General features: G+C 45.2%; 1 protein-coding gene across 1 annotated transcript; it reads right to left on the minus strand.

Moving 5' to 3' along the window:
* Positions 1-27,928, minus strand: LOC136638759 (hepatic lectin-like). The gene is made up of 6 exons (XM_066612788.1): positions 27,842-27,928; positions 21,409-21,517; positions 17,963-18,022; positions 11,843-11,994; positions 7,833-7,945; positions 1-136 (listed from the first exon to the last, which is right to left on the minus strand). The coding sequence occupies exons 1-6, from the start codon at positions 27,926-27,928 to the stop codon at positions 1-3; spliced, it is 657 nt and encodes a 218-aa protein (XP_066468885.1).

Below are 27,928 nucleotides of genomic sequence, written 5' to 3' on the forward strand. Positions count from 1 at the left end.
TCAGGATGGCAAAAGTTTTTCACACATATAGAAGGCCAGGACGTCACAGGGCACATCATTCCATTCCCCAGCAGTATCGACTTGGGCACAATCTTCTCTGCTGCCGGCGTCATTGGGCTCACCCTTCTTCCAATTCCTATACAAAGAGGCCAGTCAAGTAATTCTGCTAAAAAAATGCTAAAAGAAAAATGGTTCCCTTCCAGCCACATTTTCTGCCCTCAAACACTTGTCAAATTCCCAGATGCCTCCAGTCTTCCAAGTCCTCTCCTTTGGTCCCCTTCCTTATTACATTTATCTTGCCTTTCTTCAGTGGCACTCAGGTTCCAAACTAGATATGTTGTGGAAGATCTGTGGATGGAAACTCTTTTTCCTTTTACAATGTTAATAGCAATTGCAGGGGTAGGGACTTTGATTCAGACCAAGACTATGGTGGGATGGGAGGGTGTTTGAAAAACCCTTTCCTTGTGCTGTTCTCCTGGATGAAACCAGTCCACCCAAAGTTTTTATTTATCCTGCAGGGCAAAACACACTGCATGAAGACAAGTGCCTTCCAAAGCTCTACTCACAATTGGACTGGCAATGAAGCAAGGTGGGATAGGCTTCCACAGGTGGTGGATGGGGGCAGGAGATACCCTACACTTACCAACCACCTCCACAGTAACTTTATCTAGCTCCCGTTTCTGCCTGTACTTCTTGCTCTTTGCTCCATCACTCTAATTAACCAGAAAGGCATGGGGAGGAGCCAGGTAAGAGTAGACAATCAGGCCTGCCTTATGAGTGGACCTTTCATGAGCTACGGGCGCCTCCTGTAACTAAGTGCCTCATTGGGACAAAGCGCCAAGGAAAGCAAGTCAAGAATCTGTGCAGGTTCAGCAGTAGGGCAAGGAAGCCAGAGCCCCAGATTTTGCTTTTCACTTCCCTTGAGAAGAGGAGCAGCAAATACCAAAATAAACGTAGCTATGCAGTTAGACAGCCAGCAGCAGCGTGGGGGCTACCTAGTGTTTTGCACTGAGCGTCACATGTATGATTATATGACTCTGAGGCATAAGTCATGAGTGTGCCTCAAGGAGCCCCAGGGACTCAGGTAATGAGTTTGCTCCCTTGCAGCCTTGGTTGTGAACCTAGAGAAGCAGAGGCAGGGAGAGAGGGACCATGGTGAGACTTCCGGGGACTTGCAGGCATCATTCCATCCTCATGCGGATCACCTCTTCAGCAACCGTGGTAGGAAGTCTCAGGGCTGGAGGATGTCATTCTAGAGAAGAGGGAATCAATCCCCTGGGGGGAACCCCTTCTATTGAGATATAATAGTGGGGGGGGGGTGCCATCATCGTCTGGACCATAACCTGAAGGGGACCTTGAAATAAGAAATCAAATTAGGGAGGCATCAAAGAGGGATAGGGTTGTGATCATGGGGGACTTCAATTATCCTCATATTGAATGGGTCAATTCATGCTCTGGTTAAGAAAGAGAAACTGGATTTCTTGACATGTTAAATGACTGTGCCTTGGAGCAACTTGTTATGGAGCCCACCAGAGGACAGATGACTCTGGATTTAATATTATGCAGTACTCAGGACCTGGTTAGGGATGTGAATGTTACTGAGCCGTTGGGGAACAGTGACCATGCTGCAATCTGTTTTGCCATGCATGTCGAGGGAAGAGTGCCAAGTAAATTCATTACAAAAACCCTTGACTTCCAAAGAGCAGAGTTCCCTCAAATGAGGAAGCTAGTTAGAAAGAAGTTGAAAGGGAAGGTAAAAAGAGTCCAGTCTCTCTATAGTGCATGGAGGTTGTTTGAAACAATGGTAGTAAAGGCCCTGAAAATTGTGTACCGCAAAGAAAGAAGGGCTTGACTAAGTCCAAGAGGGTGCCAGTATGGCTAATTAGCAAAGTTAGAGAAGCTGTAAAAGGCAAGGAAGCTTTCTTCCATAAACGGAAGTCTTGCCCAAATGAGAATAAAAAAGAACACAAACTCTGGCAAAAGAAATGTAAGAAGTTCATAAATGAGCTGGAGACAGAGATAAGCACCAAAGTGACCAAGTTTGTGGGTGACACTAAACTTTTCCGGGTGGTAAAGTCTGGAAGGAATTGTAAGGAACTCCAGAAGGATCTCTCCCAACTGTGAGTTTTGAGCTGACTGTGACATCTCAAAAGACAGATTGTGGTGATGGCGGACAGCTCGATGAAAGTGTCAGCACAATGTGTGGCAATGATGAAGAAGGTCAATCCCATACTTGGGATGGCAAGGCCCATACAACAATACAACAGGAGTATTGTTTTCAGTTGTAGTCACCACATCTTAAAAAGGACATAGTGGAACTAGAAAAGATGCAGAAGAAAGTGACCAAAATAATTACTGGGCTGGGGCACCTTCCTTCTGAGGACAGGCTGCAGCATTTGAGTCTAGAAAAAAGATGCTTGGGGGGGACATGATTGAGACATACAATATTATGCAGGGGATGGATAAGGTGGATAGAGGGATGCTCTTTTCCCTCTCTCACAACACCAGAACCAGGGGACATCCACTAAAACTGAGTGCTGGGAAAGTCAGAACAGACAAAAGAAAATTTTTCTAACCTAGATGCTTCAAAAGGGATTGGCCAGATTTCTGGAGGAAAACTCGATCACCAATTACAGGCCATGATGGGTATGTACAGTCTGAGATTAGCAGGTTGCTCATCATGAGGGCTGGGTAGGAGTATCTTTTCTGTCATCTGAATTGGTCATGGATGGTAGTTTTTTGTCAACTCCAGACTGGTGAGGGAGGGGTGGTGTGTTTAATAGGTTTCATGTTTTAAAAATTAGTCACTTAGGTTTAATAAGGTGGCCCAAGTTAAACCTAAGTTGCAGACTGGTGTCCTCATGGGTGTGTGTGAGGATAAATAGAATGCCAGATGCAGGGAAATGGCAGCAAGATGCAAGTACCTTGTGGTCTTCTGTGCTCCCTGAGGCATCTGGTGGGCCACTGTGAGATACCGGAAGCTGGACTAGAAGGGCCCCAGGCCTGATCCAGCAGGATTCTTCTTATGCTTTTTTGTTCTAGTACTGCCCCATTTCTGCTTTTCCTTGTTTCCTTGTTCCAGCTCCTCTTTGCTGCTCTGTTATAAGCAAGAGGGCCTCCACCGTGATTTCTAACCTCATATCAAAAGTAGTATACTTTTTGTGGGATTGTGGGATAGTAGTATAGATTGTGGGAGTGAGACAACGCTATAGGTTCTTCCCGCACAAGGAAATGACCAATTTGGAGTCATCTGTAGCTCATTCACTTGGAAATGTTGGTCCTGTGTTTGTGAGTTTCTACTGATATAATTTATGTAGGAAGGACTACTGTATCTCGCCTTCGCACCTGCCACCCCTGTTCCAATCTGCCTGGGAAAAGTGTTGTGACTGATCCCAAATCCACAGGGCTGGATGAAGTCAACCATCTAAGATTACTGCAATATGGTTAAAGGTGAATATAACTTGATCTGAATGTTTTTTGCTTTCCTTGAGTCAGAGGTTGCCTGGAGTAACAAAGCCAAATTGGAGAATGGATTTCCAGCCTTCAGCAGTAACCAAGATTTCTTTCCTTATTCTGTACAACTACCTCAGGGCTATGCTCAGCAATAAATATAATTTTCATCTGTTTTATATTTCAGTGTCTCATCATTGTATATTCTAAATCTCCCTTAATACATCTCTTATCTCTGTTTCTGTATAGCGGAGTCCTACCATGAGTCATTCCAAATCTTATGCACAAACCATTCATTTGGTTTGATGCTACTGAATATTGCTGTACTATTGAGAGTAAGCAGAGTGAGCATTGAATGTTTCAATATACAGACAAAAAAGAAGACCAACTTCAAAGTAGAAGGAAGTGGGAGACACACTGGAAGTGCTGCCAGTGCAACCGTTCTTCCTGTTTTGTTTAAAGGGACAGTGTGAAGTAAGCTAAGAGGATAGGTGGCCAGATCACAGCCTTTCACTAGATTTTTGGCAGTGGCAGCAGCAATCCATTTCCCTATCCCTTACCTTACTCCTTCCTTGAGTGATCCCTTTCAACAAACCAGGAAGTACAGGACGTGTTGGCAGCACTCCCAGTGTTTACTACACTTCCTGTCTCGTTTAAAGGGACTACCCGAGGAAGGAGTGAAGTAAGGAGACAGGGAAGCCATCTCCATCTTCTGAACTACTTCCTGCTCACTTTTAGCAAGTGGGAAGTGGTTTGGAGTAGTGCTGGGAAAATATTGACATAGTGGGCATAACGGAAACCTGGTGGAATGCGGAGAATCAGTGGGATACCGCAATCCCGGGCTATAAACTCTACAGGAGGGACAGGCAGGGGCGTGTTGGAGGTGGGGTGGCCCTTTATGTTAAGGAAGGGATAGAATCCAGCAAAGTAGAGATTGAAGGTGGGTCCGACTCCACCGTAGAATCTCTGTGGGTTAAATTACCAGGCTTGAGCAGTGATGTAATACTGGGGGTGTGCTATCGTCCTCCAGACCAGAAATCTGATGGGGACCTTGAAATGAGGAAACAGATCAGGGAGGTGACAAGGAAGGACAGGGTTGTAATCATGGGGGACTTCAATTATCCTCATATTGACTGGGTCAATTTGTGTTCTGGTCACGATAAGGAAACCGGATTTCTTGACGTGCTAAATGACTGTGGCTTAGATCAGCTAGTCACAGAGCCCACCAGAGGACAGGTGACTCTGGATTTAATTTTGTGCGGTACGCAGGACCTGGTTAGAGATGTAAACGTTACTGAGCCATTGGGGAACAGTGATCATGCTGCGATCCGTTTTGACGTGCACGTTGGGGGAAGAATACCAGGCAAATCTCTAACAAAAACCCTTGACTTCCGACGGGCGGACTTCCCTCAAATGAGGAGGCTGGTTAGAAGGAGGTTGAAAGGGAGGGTAAAAAGAGTCCAGTCTCTCCAGAGTGCATGGAGGCTGCTTAAAACAACAGTAATAGAGGCCCAGCAGAGGTGTATACCGCAAAGAAAGAAGGGTTCCACTAAATCCAGGAGAGTGCCCGCATGGCTAACCAGCCAAGTTAGAGAGGCTGTGAAGGGCAAGGAAGCTTCCTTCCGTAAATGGAAGTCTTGCCCTAATGAAGAGAATAAAAAGGAACATAAACTGTGGCAAAAGAAATGTAAGAAGGTGATAGGGGAGGCCAAGCGAGACTATGAGGAACGCATGGCCAGCAACATTAAGGGGAATAATAAAAGCTTCTTCAAATATGTTAGAAGCAGGAAACCCGCCAGAGAATCGGTTGGCCCTCTGGATGGTGAGGGAGGGAAAGGGGAGATAAAAGGAGACTTAGAGATGGCAGAGAAATTAAATGAGTTCTTTGCATCTGTCTTCACGGCAGAAGACCTCGGGCAGATACCGCTGCCTGAACGGCCCCTCCTAACCGAGGAGTTAAGTCAGATAGAGGTTAAAAGAGAAGATGTTTCAGACCTCATTGATAAATTAAAGATCAATAAGTCACCGGGCCCTGATGGCATACACCCAAGGGTTATTAAGGAATTGAAGAATGAAGTTGCAGATCTCTTGACTAAGGTATGCAACTTGTCCCTCAAAACAGCCACGGTACCAGAAGATTGGAGGATAGCAAATGTCACGCCTATTTTTAAAAAGGGAAAGAGGGGGGACCCGGGAAACTATAGGCCGGTCAGCCTAACATCTATACCGGGTAAGATGGTGGAATGCCTCATCAAAGATAGGATCTCAAAACACATAGACGAACAGGCCTTGCTGAGGGAGAGTCAGCATGGCTTCTGTAAGGGTAAGTCTTGCCTCACAAACCTTATAGAATTCTTTGAAAAGGTCAACAGGCATGTGGATGCGGGAGAACCCGTGGACATTATATATCTGGACTTTCAGAAGGCGTTTGACACGGTCCCTCACCAAAGGCTACTGAAAAAACTCCACAGTCAGGGAATTAGAGGACAGGTCCTCTCCTGGATTGAGAACTGGTTGGAGGCCAGGAAGCAGAGAGTGGGTGTCAATGGGCAATTTTCACAATGGAGAGAGGTGAAAAGCGGTGTGCCCCAAGGATCTGTCCTGGGACCGGTGCTTTTCAACCTCTTCATAAATGACCTGGAGACAGGGTTGAGCAGTGAAGTGGCTAAGTTTGCAGACGACACCAAACTTTTCCGAGTGGTAAAGACCGGAAGTGATTGTGAGGAGCTCCAGAAGGATCTCTCCAGACTGGCAGAATGGGCAGCAAAATGGCAGATGCGCTTCAATGTCAGTAAGTGTAAAGTCATGCACATTGGGGCAAAAAATCAAAACTTTAGATATAGGCTGATGGGTTCTGAGCTGTCTGTGACAGATCAGGAGAGAGATCTTGGGGTGGTGGTGGACAGGTCGATGAAAGTGTCGACCCAATGTGCGGCAGCAGTGAAGAAGGCCAATTCTATGCTTGGGATCATTAGGAAGGGTATTGAGAACAAAACGGTTAATATTATAATGCCGTTGTACAAATCGATGGTAAGGCCACACCTGGAGTATTGTGTCCAGTTCTGGTCGCCGCATCTCAAAAAAGACATAGTGGAAATGGAAAAGGTGCAAAAGAGAGCGACTAAGATGATTACGGGGCTGGGGCACCTTCCTTATGAGGAAAGGCTACGGCGTTTGGGCCTCTTCAGCCTAGAAAAGAGACGCTTGAGGGGGGACATGATTGAGACATACAAAATTATGCAGGGGATGGACAGAGTGGATAGGGAGATGCTCTTTACACTCTCACATAATACCAGAACCAGGGGACATCCACTAAAATTGAGTGTTGGGCGGGTTAGGACAGACAAAAGAAAATATTTCTTTACTCAGCGCGTGGTCGGTCTGTGGAACTCCTTGCCACAGGATGTGGTGCTGGCGTCTAGCCTAGACGCCTTTAAAAGGGGATTGGACGAGTTTCTGGAGGAAAAATCCATTATGGGGTACAAGCCATGATGTGTATGCGCAACCTCCTGATTTTAGGAATGGGTTAAGTCAGAATGCCAGATGTAGGGGAGAGCACCAGGATGAGGTCTCTTGTTATCTGGTGTGCTCCCTGGGGCATTTGGTGGGCCGCTGTGAGATACAGGAAGCTGGACTAGATGGGCCTATGGCCTGATCCAGTGGGGCTGTTCTTATGTTCTTATGTTCTTATGCTGTCCTCAGCAAGTTGGAGGGAGGTGGTGGCCAACTCAGGGTGAAGGGAACCCCAAGTCTGTTTGCTGCTTGGGGTTTGACAGTGCGGTTTGACACAACTTGTGCAGTTTGTGCAGTTTGACACAACTTGCAGTTTGACACAAGCTGCATCATCTGGGATGGCCATGGCCTAATATATTTCAAATCAAGGACTATGTACCCTTTTTTTGTTATACGAAGAGCCGTGCTGGATCAGGCCCAAAGGCCCATCTAGCTTCCTGTATCTCACGGTGGCGCACACAGGATGACAAGATATCCGGTTGCCACTTCCTTGCATCTGCATCCTACCTTTCTAGGACTTCCTTCCATCCTATCTTCCTAAGACTGTAAAGGCATAGGTTTGGCAGGCCATAGTGCAGTGATTTTCAATCTTTTCCATCTTGTGGCACACTGACAAGGCACTAAAATTGTCAAGGCACACCATCAGGTTTTTGACAATTGACAAGGCACACCATGCTGCCAGTGGGGGCCTCACATCCCCATTGGCCCTATTAATAAATGATCTTCCCCCAAATTCCTGTATCACACCTGTGGACCACTCGCGGCACACTAGTGTGCCACGGCACAGTGGTTGAAAATGGCTGCTATAGTGCATGGCTGCTGTCATGCATTTGGCTTGTTGGATCACGGGGTACACAGGCTTGTCTTACTTGAAGCCGGTTACATAATCCGTGCCATCAATCCATCTCCATTGTCCTTCAACATTCACGTCAGTGAGTCCAATCCAGAAGCGATCATTCCTGGTTCGAGACGCAATGAAATTCTGTAAGACAGAGAAAGGGGAAACAGGGTAGGGTCTGACTGAAGGATTAGTAGTATATACACACAGAATACACACTCCTATAGACACACAGAAACCAGTTATAAAACACTGGAGAAGGATACAGAATGCATCAAGTGGATTTCAGGGAGGAACATTTCATATCAATCTCTCCCCAACAGTGCTCTTGCGCACCATTCCAAAGTTGCATTGTAGGAACATCTTTTTTAGGTCTCCAAGAAGAGAGAAATGCCTTCAGAAAAATTCAAGGTGTTTCCATGTACCTGAATCAATAGTGGTTCAAATGTGAACCACCAGGAATGAGCTTGCAGCTTTTTTCCAGCGCTGCCCACAGTGCTTCTGTACAGTTTCCATTGCAGGGTGCTTACCTTACTTGGGGGAAGGGAACAAATGTCGCCTTCTCCCGAGTGCCTCCCGTGGTAGCGTGGCAGGCGCTGGATTCAGCGCTGGATTCAGCGGCAGTCCTCCTCGGTGCCGCCAAGCCTGGGCGCTCCAGGTAGCTCAGGATTGGGCTGCCCAAGATTCATTTGCAAACCACTATGTTTCACAACTGATTATAGTTACCTGTAACTGAAGGGCTGCAATCAAAGTCATTTACAAGGTGAAGTCCCTTCTCATAAAAAGTCTGTTCACCAGTTTTGATGATTTTCTGAAACACGGGTTTTTGGCTGTTTTTGGCAAATTATTACAACATGAGCTTTTGCCTTTCTTAAAAAATGCACATTTTCATGTTTTCAGTGAATTTAAGAAACATAAGTTTTCCCCCCCATATTTAGCGAATTTCCTATATGCAAGGTTTCATATGCAAAGTTTTCTGATATGTTTTCCGATATGCATTTTTTTGGCAAATTTCCGAAACATGGGTTTTCGCCTGTGAATTTCCAAAATGCAGGGTTTTCCAGTTTCTGGCAAATTTCTGAAATGCAGATTTTTGCCTGTTTTTGGCAAACTTCTGTTTTTAACGAATTTCCAAAATGCAAGTTCACCAATTTCAGGCAAATTTCAGAAACATACATTTTAGCCCATTTTGGTGAATTTAGAAAAAGTGAGATATTGCTCATTTTCTGCAAATTTCCAAAATGTGAGATTTGCCTGTTCTTGCATAATCTTGAAATTTAGGTTTTCACCTATTTTTAAAAACACAGATTTTTTTTTCCCCCCAGCAAATTCCCAAAATTCAAATTTTTGAATTTCCAAAACACCAGTTTTTACCTGTTTTTGGTGAGTTTTCAAAACAAAAAATTTTGCCTTTTTGAATTTTCAGAAAACAAATTTTCATGTTTGGCAGATTTCCAAAATATGAGCTTTCACCTGCATTTGACAGAAACACTTTCGTCTGTTTTCAGTGAGTTTCTGAAATGTGAAATTTTGCCTGTTTTTTGAAGTGCTTTCCGGATGCCTCTGGACTTACTCTCAGGTAAGTGTGTATAGATTTGCAGCATACTTGCTAAGATAAAGAGGCTTTGAATGAGTCTACTGCAAAATAGAAGATAACACTTTGGTGAAAATGGTGAAAATGGTTCACAAGTCATCACTTTCAGGAGGTGATTATAGATTATGTTATGTCAGTGAAACATATTAGTTCAACTCTGTGACAAAGGCAGGCTCCTGCTCCCCCCCCCAAAAGGGAATTTGCAACTCTGATTTTAGTATTTTTTTTGGTGGTGGAAGAATTATGAAAAGTGAAATATATTACTGAATATGTCTGAATTTGTCTCCTGTCCCTGCTAGAGCTTTGTTTGTGAACCATGATGTTTCACTATGGACGCAATCCTAGCCCACTTTCCAGCACTGACATAAGGGCAATGTAGCTTCTAGGTAAGGAAACAAACATTCCCTTACTTTGAGGAGGCCTCTGTGAGTGCCACCCAACTGCAGGATGCAGCACACGTGTCATTGGCACAGCTATGCCAGTGCTGGAAAGTGGGTTAGGATTTGGGCCTATATTTCGCAGTTTATTACAGGTATATCTACCTGTGCCTGAAGGGCTGATATCACAGTGGATTACAAAATGTAATCCCTTACCATACATACAAAGTGTGCCAAAGTTTCATGTTTACTTATAGGGGGGGGGGATATCCTACAAATAATTCAAGAACCTTAAATCCCCAAAATAGTGATCATTGCAACATTGGTGCATAAAATGGGGTGATCCTAACACTCTGGGAAAAATTCAGAAAAATAGTATCAGCCCTCTCCTTTCCACAGAAAAATTTCAAAAAAAATTGATGACGGTGTTTTTTTTAAAGTCCCTTACTTAGCACTTGTTCGCAAACACAAACCTTCAAGCAAATGAGTTTTAATGCTCCCGTCCTAAATGAAAGTAAGGTCATGAGGAACAGCTCTTTATCAATCCATAGTTCAATGGAGCAATCAAGAAAAATGCTCTGAACATATGAAAAGTTCCTTTCCTTCAGGTAATTATAGGTATCTGGCAATAACTGGTTGGTGTGCATGCGTTTGCTCTTCCCATACTCCTGGAGCTGTCTATGTGTTTAGGGGCCACGATAAAGTGGAGAATTGCCAACAGTTAGAACCAAATGTGAAAGAAGGCATTGCAATGCATGCTGATCCTGTTCTGCTTACTTGAGGAGCTGAGACCCACTTCTGCCATCTACAGGAAAAACGAGAAACTTCTCAGCACTGAGAACTGAGAACATTGCTCACCGCAGCTGTCTACAGAATACTGGGGGCCTTTGTTAAGTTGCATTTTTTAATATCAGTTTTGCACCACTTAAAATGCCTTCCCTCAAGCAATCCTGGGAAATGTAATTAGGTAAGATAATGAGACTCATCTCCTCAAAATCGGTTTTTTTTTAAAAAAAGACACACACACACAACTTTGTTTTGATTGAATACTCTGGGGCAGTAAGGATTTCCCTGGGCCATCCCACTGTTCTTGTTAGTGGCACCAGATACTCCAGTGGAAGTTTTGCCATCTCTGAGGAGGACGGGCAGAGAGGGGAGAGGGGGTGAGCATCGTCCTAAGTAGGGTGATGGGCTAGAAGAGGTATGCTGGTGGAGAGTGAACAAACCCTCTAGGAGAAGTAGTCACAGAATCATAGGGAAGGACCTCAAGATCATCAAGTTCTAACCCCTACCAAGGCAGGCTGTCATGTTTGAACTACTTCTCTTTCTAGTCCATTTTCTGGCCAAGAGGGCACTGATGACTCTACCAGAAACCCCTTCAGCCTTAAATTGCTACTGCTAAATACTAGATTGGTTAATAAGATCACTTTAATTCCAGATTTAATCCTAGATGAGGGCACCAAACTGTATAATGGAGATTTGATTGAATGAGGCAGGAGGATTTGGTCTCCACCAGCTTCGTCCTCCAGGTTTCCTGGCCATGCTGTATTCTGGGAGGGGAGGTTATACTTGTCTTCTGGGAGGGGAGGTTATACTTGTCTGCTGTGCATCCAACCTCCTATCCAGGTTCCCTGTCCAGCAACTCTTGGGGTTTACACTTCTGCACCTGATGCTGAAGAGGTGAGACAAAATTGAGGTTCTATAGTTTCCTATCCACCCTGAATCCCAACAGTCTCCCTGCCTGGCCGAGGTGATATCAGGTGTGGCATTTGTACTTTTAGCATGGAGAGATATAATGTCTATGCTGAAGCCCTTGGCTCAGGAGCAGGAAAGGGTTTCATGGCTACCATGGCAACCATGTATCTATGTAATTAATTTTTGCCCATATGTACATAACAGGTCACATATTGGACCTTGTGTTCACTGCTAGGAAGGTGGTTGAGGATGGTCTGAAGTGAAAAAGAATAATTTTACTTCTTTGTCATGGGTAGATCACTTCCTGGGTTATCATGGTCACAGCAAGGGACCATGGAAAACCAACCTCTGCAAGGTTTTAAATAGCATCTTTACCTGTTCAGCAAGATCACCAATGATCACCAGGCCTGAATTCCGAGCTTCGCACAGTGCCTTTGCCCTCTGCCAAGTGGAAGTCTTGAAGGAGAAGTAGTAACATCGACCGTCAAAGTACTCCCATTCCCTGGTTCTAGGTCCACATGGAAACACTAGCAAAAGAGAAAAGGTTCAGGGGAGAAAATGAAAGAAAGGAGGGAGGGCACCAGTGCAGAAATACCAAGAGAGGAAGTCTAGGTGCATTTGAAATGTTTGCTAGGAGTAGGCCAAAGTATTTCACAGTGATAGTCTTCTTCAGAGGGAAAACACAGTATGGCCTTAAACATTTGTGGTGCAGTTCTGAGGTTTCCTCTTCTGTTGTTTTAGGAAAAAAATTAGTGTTCCAACAAATGCAGTTGACTGGGTTTGACTGCAGGTTCTGTTTCTGTAGGTTTGGTAAATCACTCTTGGGAGTCCTGGTTGGGTTGAGGCTCCTGATCACAAGTTTGCTGTATACAAATGTCATCCAGCCTTTATATTTCAACTAGTCTCAGGCCACAGTGTGAAGGTACCAGATACAGTAAACTTGCTGAAGCCAAGAAAATCTGGCTCTGGCCAATTTCCCAATGGAAAACGATCGGGAGGAACTGTTTGCACTATCATGAGGTCTACAGAAGACAAATGTGATATACATGTAGGCAATAAATCATTCTAGAAAAGGTATGATGGATCTGCAGTGGAAAAAGTAGAGAGCCATTCTGGTGGGAATGTACATGACTGGGCATCATAAATGCAGTGGAGATAGTGCAGGTGAAGAGTTATTCATTCTCAGAGAGGCACTCAGAGGTGTCCCTAGGGTTTGCATCACCTGGTGCAAGAGCTCATTGAGTCATCCCCAAGATGAACCTCCTTCCATACCAGACCATACAGAATCAATTGCAATATCATACGCACAGCCTAAATGCAGTGGCATCACTAGGGCTGGTGTAACCCCCACTTTAGTTAGTTTAACAATACAGGTCACCCACCCTAAAAAGGTGGCACAGAACCAAGCAGCCAGGCACTAAGCTCGGCCACCTAGGAGGGGGGTTAGGCCTAAGTGTCCTGGCTCCACACCCCTCCTGGGCTTGGTCCGTCCATGACCCACCCTCTCCCTGCCCCAGAACATCCCCATTCCGTCCTCCCCCTGCCCTCCCTGAACCCCCATGCCGACAAGGTGGGCCAGCACATACATACATACCCAGCGCAGCAGGGCCAAATTTGACTTCCAGAGGCCAGTGCACAGACGTACACAAGCCTACCTCTTTCCGCGGTGGCAAAGAAGTGCTTTATGGCACTCTATAAAAGTGCCATATAAAAGATTGGCAAAAGGGACTTGCGCCAGCCTAGGACATACTTTATATTGCGCCCGAAGAGTTCTAATATTAGCTCTGATACTTGGAAATGAGAGCTTGCTATCACCTTATTGGTTCTCTGCTATGTCACAATAACACCTCATTGGCTCTCATTGTCTTTCTTTAAGTTAAAGAAATCCACTTTTTGTTACAGTTGTGTTTTCCCTTTCTTTTTATTTGGCTATACCTTTTTATAGAATACAGGTAAATCAATTTAGTTTGTTTCACTGCATTCTGCATCAGATTACTCATTGAATGATATGTAACATAGTGGTATTATTAACTTGCTCCCGGTGTGGAAGGGATTGTCACTCCCAGATTGGCCTTTTCAGCCACACTAGACGCTGTGCCAGAACCACCTTTCAGAGCGCGATACCATAGACTTTCGAGACTGAAGGTTGCCAATACAATGGTATTATTAAAAAATAACAAGATTTTCACAATTTTGGTGAGGAGTGCTGTCGCCTCCTTGAGAGTGTCAGCCGTGGCTGTCCACACACCCCCTGAACCCCCTAGTGATGCCACTGTAAGCACTTACTCTTAGCAGGGTTGCTGGCTAGGGTTTGGTTCAGCTCATTTCTGAGGTTGCTCAGTTCTGTAGACAACCTTGACACTAATGGCAAAAAAAGGAGACAATGTTACAGACTCGGAAGGAAGGCAAGTCATACCTTGAAAATGAATCACAGAAACCTCTTTATTGTTGGGCACATGGGGACAAAATGGTTTGATATAAGTGATCATGTTAAGCTTTCTGGGAAGTTTCATAAAGTTCCCTTTAAAGCTCTTCTCAGGCTTGCCCTGCTCAACCCATTGGCCCTTGCTGTTAAATCCCTGCTTGTAACCTTTGTTTCTCCCACTGTGCCATGTTCAACCATCTGAATGTATCTTGCTGTAATACAACTCCACCCATTCTCCTTGGCTGCGCCTGACTATGAACCCCTTTCTGAACAAGTACCTGGCGCAACTGCTCTCTCTCTCTCTCTCTCTCTCTCTCTCTCTCTGAATCCTTCTTCAAATCCATCTTTTCCACAAAGGCATTGGCTTAACTCCTTAATCCTCATTCCCAGTGGTAATCAACTGTTAATATGCATTACTTCATTTCCTTATATGCAGTGATGGGAAAATCCAGCATGGCTTGACTTAAGTTGAGTCACCAAGTCACTACCCCCCATAACTTGATTTTAAAAAGTCCTGAAGGGGACACTTTTCAAGTCTCCGAGTCATATTAGCCATATTGCGCTAATGTCTTTTCAAGTCTTCGAGCCATATTAGCCATATTGTGTGGGAAGGCTCAAAACATACCTGTTTCATGTGGCATTTGGTTGCTGAGTGGATTTTTGCCTTCTATGTCTCTGATAGACTGTGGTGATGACTGCCTCCCTGGACTCATCGGTTCCCCATTGGCTCAATTATCTTTTTTCTCTTTTTCCCTTAAATTCCCCTTAAATTTTTTTTGTTCTGTTTTGCTATTGTTTTTCACCATACAGTGTTAAAATCAGTGTTTTAATGCCTTGTTTGGTGTTTTTACTTATTATTATTATTATTATTATTATTATTATTATTATTATTAACAGTATTATAAAGGTTGGTAATCCGCCTTGGACATTTGCTTTGGCATGGGAAAGGCAAGGTATACATTTCTTAAATAAATAAAAATACAGGTTGAGACTCATTATTCACATGGGTTCTGTTCCAAGTGCTAATGTGGATGGCAAAAAAAGCAAATCAATTTAAAAAACAAAGTTTCTTTGCTCCAGTGAATTAAAAACAGCCTTGCTGACCTTTGTGATGTAAGATAAGAGTCATTAAGAAAACAATCCATCAATCAGTCCTCCTGCAAGGTCTTACAAAGGCGCTTTACTCAGCCCCTCCCTTCACCCTTCACCAATGCAAAGTGATCACCTTTCTTTCATGTGCTCAGGGAGGGAGAGGTCACCTGAAGAGAAATGGATTGTTGGATTGTCAGCCAGCTGCCCTCTCTCTCTCAGTAAGGAGGCTATTGTTAAAGGACTGTTCAGTTTTTTAAACTGATTTTAAAGGGATGAATTCTTCCAATTCTCCAGGGATCAGCACATTCCTTCTCATTTGCAGGGGCCATTCGTGTTGAGTCAAATTGTGTACAAAAAATCCGTGTATAAATAGGCTGGACCTGTAAATAAAATGTTAACCAATATCCTTATATTAATACATTCTATGAACATTATACTTACTCTCATCTTGATTGCTTGTTTGAATTTGTTTCATCTTGTTGTCCAAATCGCTTAATACGGAAGAAAGTTTTGATACTGGTATTTTAAGGAGAAAGAGACAACTTTACTGGTTCAGAAGTAGTGCAACATACCAGATGCTTGGATATAACCAATAGTTAATTCCAAGGCTTGAGCCAGGAACTGAGGCTGGTACTTGGCCTAGTGAGGTACCATGGACTCTGTGTGTGCTTAGGCCTCAGAAGGGATTAGGGGTATGCAAGATCAGTCCCTGCAGTTACTTCCATCTCTTTCCTTCTTAAAATCCATCTTTTTTGGGGTGAAGGCTTTGCCACAATGCCCAGACCTCTTCCCCTTCTATATCTAAGTTTAAATGCAAGTAATTGAACTAACTATATCCTTCCCCTCCTCCATTTATCATCATCATCATCATCAATCAGATTTCCCAGGCCTGAGTAGGAATCTGGCCTTCTACCACTATATGCTCCACAGAGCAGTAATTTTGGCTTGCTGCACCTCAGTCTCTAGCTCAAACTGGTGGCTTCAGGGTCCACAAGATGGAGAATGTCCTCTGGGCCTAGGTTGGGCTATAGCTGCTCACACAGCTCTGACAATCAGAGGAATATATTTGAAGCAAGCGACAATTTCAAGATTGGTTTAGCAGCTCATTGTGCTGTTTGCTCAATTCTGAAAGCAGTCTTGATGCTAAAGTTATTGAGCAAGAGTATGACAACGGTGCAATATTTTGGGGCCTTTCCAAATGATAACCATTGCTGGTGTAGTTACTCTTTTGTTTCAGGTGATCCAGATATGATTATAGAGCAAGATCATGCTTTTTGTTGCAGGGACATTGCATTTCCCCAGCAGAATTTTCTTGCTGCAAAAATGCAAGTCTCCAGTGGGCCATGTCAGGGCCAGTGTTCAGTGTTGGGAAACACCTCCACTTGGGCAGGCAGCTCAGGTGACAAGTCTTTCTGAGGTGAGGGGCTCCCAGTTCCCCAGATTGGCCTTGCTTCTGAAGGCACAAGCAGGTTTTCCTTGGAGCTCTGTTAGTTCCAGTCATCTCCCACAGAGAAGTAAGAGGCTGGCGAGCCCACAAGTGCTCAGCTCATGGAAACTTCATCCTCACTGAGGCTCCCAAGCAGCAAAAATGCAATTCTTCTTTTACAGTGCAATCATATCATGTGCTGGAACAGGAAGGCCAGGAGGCCTGCGCTGTATTCAGTGCAAGATTGGGGCCAGAAGTGGCTCAGTCGGAGGCAAGGAGAAACTCTTCCCCTTACCCCCGGGTAAGCCACCATGACCCCAATGGGTCTCCTCGGGCTTGCACCACCTCAGGAGGTGGCACAGATCTGAGGAAAACAGAGCAGCTTAAAGCTGCTCTGCGCTGCTTGGGGAATGGGGTTGGGATCCGTCATAACAGCAGGGTCCCAGCCCCACCTCCTGCTCCCCGCCTGCCCCGGGACGTCCCTCTGCCTGCCCTCCCCTTCCCCCGGAATGTCTCCCTCCCACCTCCACCCCACCTCCTCCCTGCCCTCCTCAGACCCCTGCGTCAGCCTAGCTCAGCTGATGAAACCCTCCCTCCCTGTGTCAGCGCAGGGGTTGGATGCAGCCTCTGTGGGCAGGCGTGAGTCCCTGCTCCAGTCCAGCCGGTTCTTGAGGAGGCGCAAATGTGCTTTCCAGCATGTTTGCGACCCTCCTGGACTGCCACAAGGGACTTGTGCCAGCCTAGGGTTCAGTTAGGATTGCGCCCTTAGTTATTTTAATTATTGCTAACATGTTTATTCTATGAACAGCTCCAACTGTCTAGTATTTGTGACATAAATACTGTCGAGGGACACAGCTTGCCCCCTTGACTGTTTACATCAAGTTGTGACTCTTCTTATTAAAAAATGTTAATAATTATTTAGGGGTGGGGGGGCATTGCTCAGTACTAGAGCATCTGTTTGGAATGCATAAGGCAGTGGTTTTCAAACTTACCGGGAGATTTACTCCCAGGCTAAGTCTTTGCGGGGGCAGGGGCAACAAAGCGATCCCTAGGACCGGTCCCCTGTGGGGGTAGGAGGTGCTATTTTTTGACAAAACATACATGCTCCCAGGGTTCAGGGGGTGTGGGGATCCCCTCAGAGCACTTGCAGGGCTCCCTGCGGCATCTAAACAGTGAAAGTTGCAAGTGCGATTAAACCGGAAGAGGAATTTCCAGTTTTGTCGCGCTTGCAACTTGCACTATTTAGAAGCCACGGGGAGCCCTGCAAGTGCTCTGAGGGGCTCCCCACACCCCCTGGATCCTGGGAGCACGTATGTTTTGTTAAAAAAAATAGCACCCCCGCCCCTTAAGGGGGCAGAGGCCAGGGCCCTCAGGCTGGGGCATCACAACAACCACTGGCATAAGATCTTAGGTTCAATTCTGGACATAGGGCTGGGAAAGACCACTTCAGCTGGCCTCATGGATGGGCTGGCCTTGTCCCCAGATAATTAGGTGTAAACTCCCCACACCCCATTGTGAACTTTGGAGACACACTTACACTCCACATTGTAGCTTGTGTGAGTCTGGTTCACCTGTTTGTGCAACATGCTTACTTCTGAAGAAAGTTTCAAAGCTAAAATTGAAAGGAGAGAAAGAAAAGCAGCAAAAGGGCTGTTGAGATGTTCAAAAGAGACCTTTTAATCACTTGCTCTCTTTCACATGTCCCATTTTAGCTAACCCAGAACAAGCCACCCTCTAAGAACTGTGTGGCTTCCTTTTTATGCCCTTGGTGCATTTCTTACACAAGTACATCTTCTGTTTCATTGTGAATGTATCAACCTGCCTGTGTACCAAAATAGTGAGTGAAAGCCTGCTCCAGGTGCCTTAGGCTGCAATCCTAACCACACTTTCCTGAGAGTAAGCCCCATTGAACAAAATAGCACTTACTCTGTGTAGACCTGGTTAGGATTGTGCCCTCAGTCTCAAAAGTCAATGGTGCACCTTCAAGGAGCAGGGCCTTTTTTGCAGTGATGTCTTGACTCTCTTCCTACACATTTGACCTGACAGCCATCTTCTTTTCTTTAGGTGTGAGGTAAAAGCTGTTCTGTTTGCTTGAGCTTTTAGTGTCATGGAATGTTTTAATGTAATGTTGTCTTTTCTTCCTTAAAATACCTGTACCAAAAGAACACAACTACATGGAATATAGTTGTGCTATTTTGATACAGGTATTTTAAGGAGGAAGAGAAAACATTACAGGTTCAGAAATGAAGCAAGATAGAAAAAGCTGTTTCCTCAAGCCTTTAATATCATTGTGGTGCTCATAGGGCAGAATCTGCTTTGCTTCTGTGTTCTGTTGTCTTAATTGCCTCGTACTTTATTTTACATTTTGCTTTTCATGGTGGTTAATTTTTTCAAACAGTTGGATATAAATCTTGAAATAACTCTCTCTTGAGAGTTTTCGGCGAGACCTGAAAACACTGTTGTTTAAACAAGCCTTCTGATTTCTGGCCTTCTTAACATTTTTGTACATCTTTTAGTTTTTTACAGGCTTGATTCCTCGGTGACTTGCTCTTTTATTCTGTCTTTTAATCTGACTACTGTTTTATGGCCTCTGTAATGTGTTTTTAAATGTTTTTATCTGCTATGTATTAATGTTTTTAAAATCTGTTTTTTTAATATGTTGTTAGCCGCCCTGGGTCCCGTTAGGGAGAAGGGTGGGATAAAAATAAAGTTTTATTATTATTATTATTATTATTATTATTATTATTATTATTAAATAAACCTCAGGCTTGGAACTTCAGACAAGCTGTGTGCTCCACCTGTTAGCAGAGGTCTTATTTACCACCATCAAAAGTGATCAGGGACCACAACTGGCTGCCAGTCATGTTATTGCCTTGAAAGTCCCACCCCCTTCAGATCAAAACAGCATGAAAGTCTTGCAATGCCACATTAAAAGAGAATAGCCCACTGGAGCAATAGCAGGGGTGAGATTGACACTTACACTCCACAGAGTTGCTTGTTAGATTATGATGGATTTCATCGCGCAGGATGCTCAGTTCTGAGGAAGGTGGTACTAAGATGATGAAAAGATGAATGCAGTGTTATTGGCTCAGAATGGAGGACAGAGTGGCAGAGCTATTCAAGCACGGTCTCAGGATCACTCTCTGTCCTTCCAGTAGAAGGAACCAGAGATGAACCACTTTTTGCCTTCCTGAAACCAGGCACTGAGGAGCCTGCAACAAATATAAGGCTGCAAAGAAGAATCCAAACCAGATCCAGCCTTCTGTGCAACTGTGGCAGTTTGCTAGAAAAAGGCATGGTTGGCCTGCTCTCTGCTGCACTTTGGAGCCACTCATGCAGAGGGACGAAGCTGTGGGACCAAAGGGCTTCCAAGTGGTCTTATAAAGCCTGTCAGTGCAATCCTCATGCTTACTCAGAAGTCAGTCTCATTGTAGTCAATGGGACTTACTCCCTGGTAAGTGGGTTTAGAATTGCATTCTTTATCTCTGGTTGGCTCCTCACTAGCCCACTCAGAGCCCAATCCTGAAGAATGCATGCTGGCTCACTGTCATAAGGCATATGACTGTTAGCACTGACCCAGTGATGGAGCTGCCCCAGCAGGAGACCGCACTGGGCCAGTGCTGGTTGGAGGTTAGCAGACTGTCGCTCAGAGCTCCAGGAAAGCTCTGGGCAGTGAAGAGTTGAGTGGGGGCATGAGGGGAGGCATTCTTGGGCAGGGGGAGGGTGGGAAGAAGGCATGGGGGCGGGAGCGGGGTGGGGGGCAGGACTGGCGAAGCTCAGCTCCACCAGATCCATAGCCCCGTGTCAGGCCTCGTGGCCTGACATGAGACATCTTTACTCTGTGCTGGCTAAAGAGCTGGCACAGTGTCAAGAAGCCCCACTGCAGGGCTGCTTACCTTACTTGGGCAAAGGGGATGAATGCCCCCTTCCCCCAAGGAGGCATTGGGAACTGCTGACGGCTGCCCAGTGCGCTCAGAATACCGTGGCAACCACTTTGGCACCATGGCAGTCCTGGACACTGGACAGCTCAGGATTGGCTGTCAGTTGATCCCTTGGGAATTGTCAACAAATTGAAGTTAGAACAAACCACAATTCCATGAGTTTGTACGTAATAACCAAGGTTCTGTGGTTCATTCTAAAATAATTCTCCTCTCACGTGTGAGAGAATGAAAGGGGAACCAGCATATCTCCAAGGCTTGTTAGTCATTGTAGTGTTAAACTTTGGTTTATCATCATATCTGGACTATTCTGAGCAATTCATTGCTTGGATAAAGGCTGAAAAGCTCTCAGCCTTCTTCTAGACTGCCATCAAGGTATCTTTAGTCCATGTCTCCCTAAGGTGCATATGTCTGATGGCTGACTCCCACCCTTCCTTTATAGATGCCATAGTCAGCCAGAACTGATCTCTGGGTATTAGCTGTGGTTCTGCTGTCCTCTGCTGGAGTGAAAGGGAATTCAGTGTCTTTTGCCATTAAAGCAGCTGGTAGAAATACTCATTTACACCTATAAGGCAGATGTTTTTTCAGTATGTTCCTGAAAGTGATGCCTATGGCTTGTGCACACTATACTGTATTCAGGGTAGGATGGTGATGGGGCACCATGGCTCAGGAGCAGAACATATACACCTGCATGTTGGGTTAAAATGTTTTTGTGTGGAGGGGCTCTTAGGCAGTAGGGTTGGGAACAGCCTTTATTTGAGAACTGGACTATGACTGACAGCCAGAGGAATAGTGCTAGGCTGGCCCAATGTTTGATTCAGGACATAAGGCAGCTACTTCTGTGTTGTGTCCCGTCCCACTTGGCTTTATATCCTACTAACTCTGGTGGTAAAAAATCTGGTTTCAGGTTTTGCAGTTTGTCATTGACCACTCCACAATTCCAAGTCAGAGATCAGTGGATTTGGGATAGTTCTCAGGCAGCTTTCACATATGAGAAATGTCTGCGTGAAAGACATCTTGTTATGTCCTGAGGCCAGAAGCATCTTAAACTTTTGATTACCTTTGGAGACCACAAGCCCAATCAATATGGTGATCAGCAAGTAGGCGAGTGCCAGCAGCAGGTAAACCAAGAAGGAGGATTGCCATCTCCATGGGAAGAAGCATCTCTCCTTCAAAAGAGGAAAAAGAGAAGGTGGCGCCTTATGCAGAAACTGACACATCAAAGGCTGCCATGTGGGTGGTACTTTCTATCACTCTATGATACCTGCTACCGTGTGGCAATTTCTTGTGCAGTTCACTATTCAAAGTGCACCATTTTTTTTTTCCAGACCTTCACACAACTGTGGTGCAGGTATATGGGTGGCTGAACTACAGAAGTATCAGATGAATCATCCACAGGGATAGAAAAAGGCAAGTGTTACAGACTTTCTTTCAGGTGTTCTTTGAAACATTTTCATCTGTCTAATGTAAAAATGCAGGAGGTGCTCTGCTCCTACTTTTCTATTGGATCATTGACCAGTATATGCTGCTGTTAACCAGAAGGCTGGTGGTTTGAGCCTATACTGGGCAGTGCCCTACCCTTGACAAGATGACTAAGTGACAAAGGCCATTGACTGCAAATCCATTGTACATTGCATGTGTGGGTTTGAATCCTACCCTTGTTGACACTTCCTTCAACCTCCCCCACCACCCCAGGATTGAGGACCCAGTGGAAAAGTTCTGCAGGGCTTTACCAGATTCCAAAAGTTCCAGGATGGCCTGTTCCAACCAAGATCCAAACCCTGGTCATACAATGGCCAACCTTGCATGATGCCCAGGCACCACTGGCACAGGTAACAAAAGCCCAATTTCAAAATTTTGTCTCTCCCCAGTAGCACAGAACTGCTGCATTCATTGTCCCTCAGCTGACATTAGGAACTGAAATGTGTTATAATTCAATTGATTCTACACTCACTGGGACTCAACAGATAATCACTTGATCTATTGGAGCCTCATAGGTCCCAATCAGCCAACCTATGCATGCACCAGGTGGATAGACTTTGGATGTGATTAAGGAGGCGTCTTGGAGAAGGGGTTTCAAAAGGGGACATGTCTGTGCAGGAGATTGTCTTGAGCTGTTGGGAAGATCTGAACTTGGGCCTCCAGTCAGGTTAAGAGATGTTGGTACTATAGTTGGGGTCCCTTTCTGAGGCTTTTTGCTATTTATCTGCCTAGGAAGGTGATGAGGCTTGCAAGTAAGAAGTTGCCTGGATCAATCATATAAAACAAGCACATGAGAGATACTCATGGCATTGAGTATACAGGTGCAGCCTATTTATCCACGGATTTTGTATCTGCGGATTTGTCTTAATGAAATTGGGGTGGGGAACCAAAAGTCACACACACCTTTGCCTCTTTTGCCCTGTGCTGATGTCTTGCTCCATTTCCAGGCAGCCCAAAACACTGCAAAAAGGCTCTGCCTCAACCCAGGCAGGGAAATAGCCCTGGAGCCCTGGAAGAGGTTCCCCTTGCAAAGGAACAGTAACACTCCTAGAGCCCCTGAGCCAGCAAAGAGGCTGAAGAGGGGAAGGCTGAAAATCTCTGTAGCCAGAACAAGTGCAGCAAGGTGGAGGTCTCTCTCACACTCACTCTCACACAGGGGCAGGTGTGGTCGCAACAGAGGGGATTGCTTTAAAAAACCCAGGGAGTGTTTGCCAAATTCCCCCCCCCCCCATTGAGATGGTGCAGGCTATCACCAACACAAGCAAGCCTTCCCACCAAGCAAAGCATGAGATATAACCTACAATCCTCGCCATACTTTCCTGGGAGTTAGCCCTATTGACTACAATGGGGCTTACTTCTGAGTAGAAACGCATAGGGCTGGACTCTTAAAAGATCAGCATCCCAACTGTGAAAGAAGCTGGGCAGCTGGCAACAGGGAGGGCTGAGCGGAGGGGAGGGGATTGATATCAGCTGCCTTAGTTTCCTTCCATCCGGAAGTGTCACGCTGCAGTGTATTTGCGTAACTCTATGCAATTTAGCACAACACTTTTTTTGTTAATTGCACCGAGTCACGGAATGGAACTAACATGGATAAATAGGCTCCACCTGTAACGTGTATCTAAGGAGGGGACATTAAGTAATGGCTCTGGGCATATCTGAGTAACTACAGTTGTATGAGAAAGTAGATTAGACATCTGCCTGAGCCCAGTGCTCTTAGGGCTGTGTGACACATGCTCCCTTGATATGCCACAGGTGAGAATAGACTGGATAGTAACAGGATATCTTATGTGATGGGACTTTGGGTGGTTGCCTCCCAAAGCAAATGGAGAAAACAGTTCCTCTCCAGCAGCACTGTCTTGGGACATGTTTCCAGTCAAATATTTGTCTTAGATGGCATACTTTCTCTGCTCCGAAGAAAAGATGATCTGGTTGGGGGGTTGTCTAGTCCAACTTCCTGTATCTCACAGCGGCCCACCAAATGCCCCAGGGAGCACACCAGATAACAAGAGACCTCATCCTGGTGCCCTCCCTTGCATCTGGCATTCTGACATAGCCCATTTCTAAAATCAGGAGGTTGCGCATACGCATCATGGCTTATAACCAATAATGGATTTTTCCTCCAGAAACTTGTCCAATCCCCTTTTAAAGGCATCCAGGCCAGATGCCATCACCACATCCTGTGGCAAGGAGTTCCACAGACCAACCACACGCTGAGTAAAGAAATATTTTCTTTTGTCTGTTTTAACTCTCCCAACACTCAGTTTTAGCGGATGTCCCCTGGTTCTGGTGTTATGTGAGAGTGTAAAGAGCATCTCTCTATCCACTCTGTCAATCCCCTGCATAATTTTGTATGTCTCAATCATGTCCCCCCTGAGGTGCCTCTTTTCTAGGCTGAAGAGGCCCAAACGCCGTAGCCTCTCCTCATAAGGAAGGTGCCCCAGCCCCATAATAATCTTAGTCACTCTCTTTTGCACCTTTTCCATTTTCACTATGTCTTTTTTGAGATGTGGCGACCAGAACTGGACACAATACTCCAGGTATGGCCTTACCATCGATCTGTACAATGGCATTATAATATTAGCTGTTTTGTTCTCAATACCCTTCCTAATGATCCCAAGCATAGAATTGGCCTTCTTTACTGCCACCGCACATTGAGTCGACACTTTCATCGGCCTGTCCACCCCCTCCCCAAGATCTCTCCACTGATCTGTCACAGACAGCTCAGAACCCATCAGCCTATATGTGAAGTTTTGACTTTTTGCCCCAATGTGCATGACCTTACACTTACTGACATTGAAGCGCATCTGCCATTTTTCTGCCCATTCTGCCAGTCTGGAGAGATCCTTCTGGAGCTCTGCAAATTCGCTTCTGGTCTTCACCACTTGGAAAAGTTTGGTGTCATCTGCAAACTTTGCCACCTCACTGCTCAACCCTGTCTCCAGGTCATTTATGAAGAGGTTGAAAAGCACTGGTCCCAGGACAGATCCTTGGGGCACACCGCTTTTCACTTCTCTCCATTGTGAAAATTGCCCATTGATACCCACTCTCTGTTTCCTGGCCTCCAACCAGTTCTCAATCCATGAGAGGACCTGTCCTCTAATTCCCTGACTGTGGAGTTTTTTCAGTAGCCTTTGGTGAGGGACCGTGTCAAATGCCTTCTGAAAGTCCAGATATATAATGTCTAGAGGTTCTCCCGCATCCACATGCCTGTTGACCTTTTCAAAGAATTCTATAAGGTTCGTGAGGCAAGACGTACCCTTACTGAAGCCATGCTGATTCTCCCTCAGCAAGGCCTGTTCGTCTATGTGTTTTGAGATCCTATCTTTGATGAGGCATTCCACCATCTTACCTGGTATAGATGTTAGGCTGATCGGCCTTTAGTTTCCCGGGTCCCCCCTCTTTGCCTTTTTAAAGATAGGCATGACATTTGCTATCCTCCAATCTTCTGGCACTGTGGCCGTTTTGAGGGACAAGTTGCATATCTTAGTCAAGAGATCAGCAACTCATTCTTCGATTCCTTAATAACTCTTGGGTGGATGCCATCAGGGCCTGGTGAGTAAATAGGGCTTTCCCAATAAACCTGTTTTGGATTGCTCTGTAAACCTCATAGTTTACCCTCATCTTGCCTATATTGATGTTCTGGCTGACCTGCAATGATTTCTTGCTCCCTCAGGTTCCATGCCACAATGTTTCTGTCTGTGGGCCCGATCGAGCTTCTACTCTTCACATGCACAGAGATAGTTCCTTCTTTGTTTCTGCCTCATATATGTTTTGGGAGCTTAGCTCTGGCATTGTGAGCAGATTTCTACAGAGCAAAGCAATAACTTTTATGGAGACCTACCTGCTAGCAGAAGCAGAAAGCCATGGTTTTCCAGCAGCTCAGTCCCTTCAGCGTTAGATAGTTGGAAAATTTAAAAATAAAAAAGAGGAAGAGGAGGGAAGGGTGCTTCTTGCAGAGGAAAATGTTGATGCTTGAAGGCGCCATGAACAACCGCAGTTCATCCTATCCTAGGATTATGCAAACATCCTTTTCTGAGTGCACTCACCCTTCCACTGGAGACAGTGGCTTCTGCTTGTCTGAACTGTCTGGTGTGCTTATGACCAGGCCAGTTTCCATGATCAATTCCTATGTCAACAGTTACACCAAGCACAGCCGAAACCTGCATTTCCTCTAGAAACCAGCTGCATCCACAAAAGTCCTGAGAACTTTTTGACCCCACCATTTACATTTTCTTTCCCCTTAATCTGTGTCTGCGCTGCTTCCAACTGAGAACCTGACTGCATGTTATGTTAAACATGGACTGATATGTACATGCGTGCATGCACATATGTGAGTGCGTGTTTATTTTTAAATGCGTGTTTTTAAAATGCATGATTGTTTGTTCTAACCCTCACCAGCCACAGGGGGTGGGGGTGGGGGGTTTAGCAACCTGAATGGAAGCTTTCGTTCTGGGACTAATAGCAGCTTGGGAGGGGGATTTTCTCTGGGACCATGTCATGGTTGGGAAAGGATTAAATACTGCCTCCCGCTGTGACATAGTCCTGACTCTGGTTGCTCTTCTTCTCTGTAGTGGCTGCTATTTGCAGTAAAAAAAAATGAATGCATGAAATGCCAGTGAACAACAGGATTTAATATCACATCTATTTTTGCCCTGAGGGTAGCACTTCATGCACTTGATGACACAGACTGTAGTCTGTGGAAGCTTAGTGGATAAACAGAAAAAAGAGAAAAAGAAAGTGAGCCTTTAAGGCACAGCAAGACTCTTGGCAGTTTTTGCTGCAATAGACTGACATGGTTCGCCCTCTGGAAGGTTTCTAGGCATCATTGTTGCAGAGAGAAGTTTTAAAACAGCAAAGGCGGTGCCTGCAAAATGCACCAGAGAAAATCTACATGTGGCTTCTGATAATTAAAAGGAGATTTTGAACGCCTTCCTGTCCTTCCTAGTAGACCTCTGTCTACTGCCCTCCAATCTCCCAGAGAACACTAGAGTTAGAGGAGACAAAAGGACAAGTTCCATCCAGTACTCCATCCCTCAATCCTTCCTTATATCATCCAGACTGGAGCATCTCGAAATAAGAAAGCGAAAGCATGGCAACTGCCACTCTTCCCCCCTTCCCAGCAACAGTTCCACCATCATCAGATGATTTTGCAGCTAATTAGAGTAGCCAACTCAGGACTGGACGCATGGCCTTGAATCAATGATGGGCACTTATACGGCTCCTGAATAGAGATGGTTTCTACAAGCCCAACAAGTATATTCAAATAACTTGAATCACTTTGTTATATTTTATTCTATCAGCAATGAGATTGCAGATGTTGATTTGTGTGTGTGAGTGAGAGTGAGAGAGAGAGATATTTTGACTTTCAACTCTCAGTTAAGGTGGGAAACTCTTTGATTCCTCAGCAAGTTGGTCAGATATGGAGGACAAGATATGGAGGACAACCGCTGTTCAAAGACGACCTGCTGCATTACATACTCAGGGACATTTCCCATTACCTATCCATTGTCTTCATTTCTCTAAGACTGATAATTTCTTTGATATAGATGGAGAAAAACTCTAAACTGAGATTCTGGACCCATTGACACAAGTGCTGAGACCTCTGGTTTATCCACCATTGACTTATCCCACATTTTTTGTATCCCACCCTTACATTAGAAAATTCAGATTGGACTATGTGTTGTCTCATATGGGTCCTGCTCCAATCTTATATCGCCTCGTTTACAATACTAACAGTCCAATCCTATCCCTTACTAAAGCATGCAGCTGCCAAAACAGGTTGTGCTGCATGCTATGCTGGGAGAGGGGAGGGTCTAATCAGGAAATATTTTCCCTCACCCCTCCATAAGCCCCTCGATCACCAAAGGGTGTCCTTAGATTTGTGCCAGCTCTTTATTTGGCAGAAGTCCAAGGAGGCAAAGGCAGAATCAGCTGGCTCTGGAGGGGAAAATAGCTGGCACATCGGACATTACCCTAACTCTGTGCCAGGTCTATAGCTAGGAGTTACCTACAGTTCTTGGTGCCATGGTTATTCCGGACTCCATCAGTTCTACTCGAGCTGTGTCTGGCTGTTCCTCAGTGGCATCATGTGGACCCAT

The sequence above is a fragment of the Tiliqua scincoides genome, chromosome 2 (genome assembly GCF_035046505.1).
Source record: "Tiliqua scincoides isolate rTilSci1 chromosome 2, rTilSci1.hap2, whole genome shotgun sequence".
NCBI lineage: Eukaryota > Metazoa > Chordata > Lepidosauria > Squamata > Scincidae > Tiliqua > Tiliqua scincoides.